At 52.6% G+C, this 8195-nt stretch overlaps 1 protein-coding gene across 2 annotated transcripts; it reads right to left on the bottom strand.

The window, feature by feature from the left end:
• Window positions 1-1695: 1695 nt before the first annotated feature.
• On the bottom strand, window positions 1696-3853 carry LOC141731884 (erythroblast NAD(P)(+)--arginine ADP-ribosyltransferase-like). Of its 2 annotated transcripts, none has more exons than XM_074559095.1 (2): window positions 3007-3853; window positions 1696-2374 (listed from the first exon to the last, which is right to left on the bottom strand). In XM_074559095.1, exons 1-2 carry the CDS (start codon window positions 3755-3757, stop codon window positions 2289-2291), a joined length of 837 nt encoding a protein of 278 aa, XP_074415196.1. In that variant the 5' UTR covers window positions 3758-3853; the 3' UTR covers window positions 1696-2288. The 2 variants fall into 2 exon arrangements, with proteins under 2 accessions (XP_074415196.1, XP_074415188.1); XM_074559087.1 differs by having other exon boundaries at window positions 1700-2374; window positions 2995-3837.
• Window positions 3854-8195: the final 4342 nt, after the last annotated feature.

The following is an 8195-nucleotide window of genomic DNA, read 5'->3' as shown; positions in this document are numbered from 1 at the left end:
TGGGCACTTCCCAAAAGAGGGTTTGGGAGTGGCAATGCCACGGCCACCTCCTAGCGCTCCTTGCCTGCCTTGCCTGATCTAGCATCAAATTGCTGCTTGCTCACCTGGCGTATTAAAATATGTATCAAAAACTTCATCCTTGCTTGCCTGGCATATCAAAAGTTTACCAAATTTACTGCTGGCTCGTCTGATGTATCCGCTACAGCTCCTTTAACACTTTTCCTGCACGGCTCCTCATTTTCTCAAATAAAGCCGTTCCTGGAGCTTTTGTTGGAGGGAATTTAAAGGTTTATGTTTCTACCTCCATCTTCAAAGAGGTGCTTTATGAATGTTCCTTCCTTTTTCCTGGAAAGAGAAATGTTTCCCTTTTTCCCTGCAGCCCCTCAGAAAGGACCTGGAGGGGCTAGAGCATGTCCAGGGAAGAGATGGAAAAGTGGAAGGGTTTGGAGCATCAGGAATGGCTGAGGGAGCTGGCAGGGACTACTCAGTGCAATTAAAAAAGGATGAACAATCAGTTTGGGGACAGTTCCGAAGTTCCTGATTTGACGCAATGCAACAGAAGAAGCACTGGAAGGAAAAAAAAGAAAAAAACAGAAAGAGAAAGGATGTATAAAAAAATTGAGAAAAGGGGAGAGAGGCAGCACCACCCATTTATTGATGAAAACTCCTGATGTTTCACTCCGGAAACTCTTTTTGTATTCTAATCAGGGGTTTTCCCTCCTTACCCCCTCCTCTCCTGGAGTTGTGGCTTGGGAATTGTCCACAGGAGGGCAGCAGCGAGTGCGGGAAATCAGCAGCACTGTGCATGCGCCACTCCCAGCTGCAGTTCCGGGTGCCAACAGCAGGCGGCAGCACGAGCTGCTGGCGCTGCTGAACATCCACCCCACCCCATCCCGGCCCTGGGGGCTCTGCAATGGTTTGGGATGGAGCGACCCTGGCATATTGACCCCACTCTTTCTAACATCCCCTAGGTCCCTCCTGGCCCCAAGCCACACAGCCAGCTCCACTGGTCACCCACCAGCACCACAGATCCTTCTACAGATCTGCTCCAGCAGGCCAACCAGCCAGGACAGGCACTGGGGACTGATCCTCCCCAGGCACAGGACCAGCCCTTGCCCTGTTGAACCTCCCAAATCCCAGCCTTTAAGATCCCCCAGAAGTGCAGGATGTGGCAGGATGATCTGCCTGGAATGTGCCCAAGGGACAATGCCCCATTTGTGGCCATCAAGGCTGCACTGAGAGGGGTCTTCTGCTGATTTTGGTGCTGAATTGGGCTAAAACCAGCTCAAATCACCAACCCTGAATTGACAACTGAGGATGAAGCATCAGAGCTTGGCCTGGCCATCCATCGGCTGACACTGGGAACATTGATTCCCCTCTGAGACAGAGATTCCTCCCTCTTACTCTGCTTGGAATGAAATGTGTGTGAGGATCCTCCCTTGGGAAGGGAATGCTGCCTAGGGATGCTCCTTGAGGCTGAGAGAAAGAGACATTCCCATGATTGTTGGTGTGGGGAAAGACATTGTGCCCTGTTTAGGAATTGTCTCTATTTGCTGGCTTTGACAGGATTATTCAATGAAATTGTTTTGATAGAAATTTTTAATAGGTTTGCTTTGCACAATTGCCCTGATGTGCACAGTGGTCAGAGCGGCTCTGGTGGCTCAGGGACTGTTGGTATGCACAGCGGCCTTGGTGGTTATACAGACCATGGTGTCCAGAGTGCCTCTGATGGCTGCAGTGACCTCAAGGTGGCGATAGCTGCCAAGGTGGCCTATTACAGAGACCTGAGGAGGTCGCTGGGGTGAGAGAAGGACGAGAATCTTGTTTCTTGATCAGAAGGCTGGATTTATTGATATATGATATATAATACATTATAACTATACTAAAAAGAATAAGGAGAGAAGTTGCAGAGGCTTGCTAAGCTAAGAATAGAATAGCAAGAATGAATAACAAAGTTCTGTATCCAGGGAATCTGTCCCCGAGCTTGGTCCTGTGATTGGGCCCCAATTGTAAACACAGAATCTGATCCAGTCACAGGGGCGCCTGCTACATTTCACAGCAGCCGATACCAATTATTTACATCCTTCTTCTGGGGCTCTGCTTCCCAGAAGATGCACAAATCCCAAAGAAAGGATTTCTATGAAAAAATGTCTGCGACAGTGGCCAGAGTGGCAGTGGTTGCCATGGTAGCATTGGTGGTCTTGTTTCTCTGAGGGTCCTGGAGGTTTTGGTGATTGTGGTGGCCACAGTGACCACAGTGACCTCAGTGACTTTGGTTGCCTGCTGGCTCAGAGAATCCCTGTTGCCACTGCCAAGGTTGTGGTGGCCAGGAGGAGTCCTCCAAGGTGGAAGGGGGCGCTGGGGATGCTCCCACCTGGGGGACAGAGAGAGGGGTAAGGGAGGACCATGTGGGGAGGGACGGAGTTGGGGACATGCATATTGGAGGGTTAGGGGAGACAGGAGAGATGGGGACCATGAGTTGACAGGTGACAGGGTGTTGTGGGAGGCACGGAGGAGTACAGGTGCCATGGAGGTCTGGGGTGTCATGGTGGGCTTAGGTTTGACAGGGGTCAGGTGGAGTCAGGAGGTACCATGGCGGGTGACAGGTGGTGACAGAGGTTCAGGAAGTGCCATGTGGGGTCCCAGCCCAAACACATCCAGCACACAAGGCGCATCCCCACAGCACTGCATTTGGTGGGGAGTGACAGGGTCGAAACGGGGTTGGGGACCCGTGTCTCTGTCCCCGTCCCTGTTGTCCCCCAGCATGGGTATTCCTTTCCCTTTTCCCTCCCACAAGTGGGGGTCTCCATCTCTGTGCCCTGTCTCTGTGCCCAGAATGGGTGGCCCCAGAATTGGTGTTCCCAGCATGGCCTGTCCTTGTTCCCAAACTCTGAGTGAGTGTTCCCACCCTCTGTGTACTGTCATGCATGTGCCCTGTCCACTGTTGGTGTCCCCATGGCCACAGTGGGTGTCCCCATCCCTCCAGGTTGTCACCTGTGGCGTCACCTTTCAGCCACTCGCAGTTGTATTTGCTGAAGGTCCCACTGGAGCGGAGCTGGATCCTCGCCTTTTCTCCTTCCTGGCTGACTTTGATGACCTCAAAGGTCTCATATGGTGGGATCAGCACCTCCTTCTCGTTAGGATACTTGGAGAAATTCCAGATTGCTGCACCGTGGCATGTGTACACCTCAAACACCGTGGCACTCCCGAAGTCCTTGGCAGCTTTTTCGCTCTGTGATGCCGAAGAGAATTGACCAAACCGGACGATGTCACCAGGCTTTGCCGTGAACCTGTGCGTGCGCTTCCCCCGGTACACGTTGTGACACTGCCCATTCTGAGCCTGCCTCAGCGTCACCAGGGCCTGGGTCAGCAGGAAATGCAGCGTTTTGAAATGGAAGTTGTGCCGGTATTCCTGCCTGGAGCGCCCGGCTGTACGCACGGCTGCATTGAACTCTCTGTACAGCTCATCCATCGTGTAGGCCATGAGGGCAATGGCCTGGCCTGGGGACGACAGAGGGGACACAGGGGACCCCAGACTCTGCCACTTGGCTCTGGCCTCAGGCCAGGCCTGGGCAAAGAGAGGGTTCTGATCAAAGTCGGAACGGTTGAGGGCTGACAATGCCTCAGTCATGACAGGACCACACTCCCGATACTGGTCATCGAAGGAGTCCTGGGACATGTCCAGGGTTACCACCTTGACAGCTGTGGTGGCCATGGTCATTGCCAGCAGTGCCAGGGTCTGAGCCAGGGGGGCCATAGAGTGGAGAGGCTACAGGGATGAGGGTGGAACACTGGGGGACACAGAGGGGACACAGAGGAGACAAGGGGAGGGTTCCTCAGTGAGGGACTGGGGAGGGCAGTGGGGTCATCCCAGGGGAATAGAGAGGCACTTCTTGCCAGCAGACCCCTGGGCATGTCTGGGGTCCCTGACCCAAATCCTGGGGGTCGCTCCCTGAGCCCCCCAGTGTCCCCCTCAGCTGGTCCCCAGACCCCAATCCCACACCCAGTCCCCAATTTCTTCGGTGTCACCCCAGAACATCAACCCAAATCCAGCCATCACACCCTTCCCCACAGCGTCTCTCAGCCCCCCATCACCCCAATCCCACTCTCACCATCCCGTGCCCCCCCTCATTTTCCCCCAGGGCCCCCCATTACCCCAATCCCAGACCTGTGACTCCTCCAGTGTTCCCCCAGCACCACAATCCCAATCCCACAGTCCCGTGCCTCCCCCAAGAGTCCCCAGGGGTCCCTCCAGCCCCAATACTGAAATCAGCCGGAGCGAACTCCCTGATGGAAATGCAGGTATCAAAAAGCCGGAATTCTTTACCAGCTCAGACTCACAGTGGATCTCTCCTGGTCCTGCAGGCCACGGGGGACTTTGCCACAGGGTCTTTATACACCACAATTACAAATATTCATTACAATGTGTCCCTCACCTAGCACAGAAACTTCACATTTCTGAAAAATAATTTGCATACTTCTGCCTCTTTCTGGAAATCCTTTTATGGTAGTGGAGAGTCCTAAAACTGAGCTTTCTCCGTGTGGTTTTCACTGCGTGCCCCAATATCCCAGAAGACCTCAGCTTGAACTTTCACACTTGGCAGACACTGCTGCTCCTTCTGCGTTACAGAACTTGCCAAAAACCCCTCACATGACTTCCCTTTATCTCTTTGTCTTTGCTCTCATGTGCACACGTTTTGCATTCTATTATGGTTTTTTGCTAGTTCTTCTTTAAGCCCTATCCAGCACCTTTAAAGGATCTGAAACTTTCTTTTCTCTCTCTTATTGTTCAGGCCCCACGACCCCAATCCCACAGTCCCATGTCCCCCCACTTCCACCCAGTCCCCGTCCCCATGGCTCACTGAGTTGCTGCCACACCTCAGATACCAATTGGGGTCCCCTATCAGATGACATCCCTGCCGACATCTTGAGCCTGGGGATGATCTCTTGGAGGAGTACCTGGGTGACTTCCCTGTGTGGCAGGAGAAGTTCTGGATCTCCAAGAGGGGATCCACCAACACCAGGAGATACCTGCGCCCATGTTGGCGTGGTAGCTCAGAAAATCCATTTGCCAGTTATCCCCAGGAGTGTTTCCTCTTTCAGTGATGCCTGGTGGTGGTGATTTTGAATTCAAAGGAACCTCTCATGCAGTTTTAATGCAAGTCTGTTTCTCACAGGGATTTGTCAATCCCCAAACTGGTGTGCCCCATATTGTATTACAGCCACTTCTTTGGGCAGCTCAGCTCAGCTCAGTCACCCAGGCACTGCCCCAAGAGATCATCCTCAGGCTCAAGGTGCTTGCAGGGATGTCTTTTGCAGGATTTTTGTGGGAAAATCGACACAGTACCCCAGCCAGCCTATATGAGATCTGAGTAGAATTTCACATTGTCTCCGATAGCTCAAAAACAGGAAGAGCCTACTCAGCAGAAAAACAAGTCCAGGATGTGAAGCGCGCTAAGAAGACAGAGCAAAAAACCACAACAGAGTGCATGAAGGCAAAACAATAAACCACAGTGAGATGCATGAAGAAAGAAGACTAACCAATCAGCTGAAGGCTTGAGACATGTGCATAGATAGGCTAAACCAATCATGTAGTAGCTTGAGGTGAGTGAACAGCAGAACAAAGAACAAATACATTTTGTTCTTGTAACAAATTTGACTTCACTTGATCATATTGATCATGGCGTGATGCCCCATTGCTGATCCTCCACAGATGGCATCTGATAGGGGACCCCAAATGGTATCTGACGTGTGGCAGCAACTCAGTGAGCAGTGGGGAGTGGGACTGGGGGGAAATGGGGGGACATGGGACTGTGGGATTGGGGTCCTGGAGGGTGAGCAATAAGAGAGAGAATAGAAAGTTTTAGATGCCTTGGTACAGTTTGGTGCTTGGTACAGTTTAAAGATGAACGGGCGTAAAACAATAAAAGGATGCAAAAGTGTGGACATAGCAGGACAAAGGTGGTTGTAATCTGTGGAGAAACAGATAAATGAAAACGCTGTAAAGGGTTTTTGGCAAGTTCTGTAACACAGAAGGAGCAGCGCCTGCCCAAAGTGAAATTATGAGGCAAGGCCATCTGGGATATTGGAGTATTCAGTGAAAACCACACTGAGATAATTCTTTTTTAGGTCTCTCCAGCACAATAAAAATTATTTCCTAAAAGAGACAGAGCCATGCAGATTATTTATGGGAAACGTGCTGGTTTCCATATTAGATAAAGGACACAATTTCATGTATATTTATAATTATGATGGATACATACTCCATGGTAAGGTCCCCCTTGATGTGCAGGACCAGGAGACATCTGCTGTGAGTCTGAGCTGAGAAAGAATTCCGGCTTTCTGATACCTGCAGTTCCATCAAGGAGTTCACTCTGGCCGATTTCGGTATCAGGGACTGGGCACCCTTGGGGGGCAAAATGGGACTGAGGGATTGGGGTCTGGGGGGCACTGGGGGTGTCACAGGACAGGGACTGAAGTCCTGGGGTGGTCCAGGGACAGTGATGGGAGACACAGGACCATGGGAGTGGCAGTGGGGTACTGGGGGACACTTGGGGCGCACGTGGGACTGGATCAGTGTTCGGGGGTCACCAGGGAGGTCATGGGACTGAGAGTGGGATTGGGGTAAGGGGAGGAGGGGACAGGGACAGCTGGGACCCATTGGGGCCCCCAAACCTTAGGTCAGTGTCCTGGGGGACACGGGGTCACTGGGAGGGGTACAAGGCACTGGGGGAGGGATTGGGGTAACAGAGGCAATGGGAAACACTGCGAGGAGGGGGGACACGGAACTGTGGGAGTGGGATTGAGAGTCTGGGGAACAATGAGGCATCCTGGAGTGATCACAGGATTTGGGATCAGGTTCCAGGACATGTCCAGAGGTCTCCTGGCCAGGGCAGACCCCACTCTCTCTAGGCTGACCGCATTTTCCCTCACCAGCCCCTCCCCTGGGAAGCTCCCCATGTCCTGCCATGTGCCTCAGAGTCCCCTCTGTCCCATTAGTGTCCCCTCAGCATCCCTCAGTGTCCCCAGGATCCTCTTTGTGTCACACCGTCTCTCCTCTGTGTTCCCTCTGTGTCCCACAGTGTCCCACACTGGTCCCTGTGGCCTCTCTTCTCCATGGCCCCCTTGGCTCAGACCCTGGCACTGCTGGCAATGACCATGGCCACTGCGGACATCAAGGTGGTGCCCCTGGACATGGCCCACAACTCCTTTGATGACCAGTACGTGAACTGTGGCGCTGCCATGACTGCGGCCTTGCCAGCCCTCAAGCGCTCCGACTTCCAGAAGAACCCTCTTTTTGCCCAGACCTGGGAGAAGGCCACAGCCGAGTGGCAGAAACGAGGCTCCTATCCATATTTTCTGACCAAAGACCAGGCCATCGCCCTCATGTATTGGAATAGGAATCCCAATATAACCAGTTAGATTGTGCCTGGGCCAGTGTGACCCTCGCTGCTGAGCCAAAGGCGGCTTCTGTGGTGCTTTACCCCAGAGATACCTTGGCTGCTGGAGATTGCAGCAGGGCACTGAACAAGTCCAGGCTTGTCAGGAACTCCGTTTACCTAAGGAGAGAGAGCTTCTGGCGATGGTGAAGAGAGAAAGGAGAGGATTCCGCTGGAGGGTTTAATGCCCAGATGTTTATTCCATGGTTACAGAGGTCTTAACCGGGGCAATTGCTCCAACAGAATCCCGGCAGCATGGTCTCATTAACCTTTTAAGCTCAGGGACAGGGGAAGGGAAGGGGACAGGTGAGCTACCAACCAGGTGAAAGGGGCAGGGTCTCAAGGGACTAGGGACACCTATACGGTCCAATGTCCCCCAGGCCTGAGGAGCATCTTTTGAACGTGACCAACCACACAACGTCTTGCTGGGATGTTAAGCCTGATTGACAGGGCACACTCAGCAAGGGGCAAGGGGGAAGGGAGAAGGGAATATTGGCACACCTGAGGAAGGGACCCGGAAGCTAAAAACACACCACAACACTCATGGTCTACACAATGAATGACGTGTAAAATTCCTTCAACAAGGCTGTGCGTGAGGCTGGACACTCCTGCCAGGAGTACCGGTACAGCTTCCACTTCAAAACGCTGCATTTCCTTCTCACCCAGGCCCTCCAGAAGCTGAGATGCCCTAATAAATGTCTGGACGTATTCTGGGGAGTGAAGAATATCCAGTTCAATGTGAAATTTGCTGATAAT

The sequence above is a fragment of the Zonotrichia albicollis genome, chromosome 1 (genome assembly GCF_047830755.1).
Source record: "Zonotrichia albicollis isolate bZonAlb1 chromosome 1, bZonAlb1.hap1, whole genome shotgun sequence".
Classification (NCBI taxonomy): Eukaryota; Metazoa; Chordata; class Aves; order Passeriformes; family Passerellidae; genus Zonotrichia; species Zonotrichia albicollis.
This window is presented reverse-complemented; position numbering and strand designations above follow the sequence as displayed.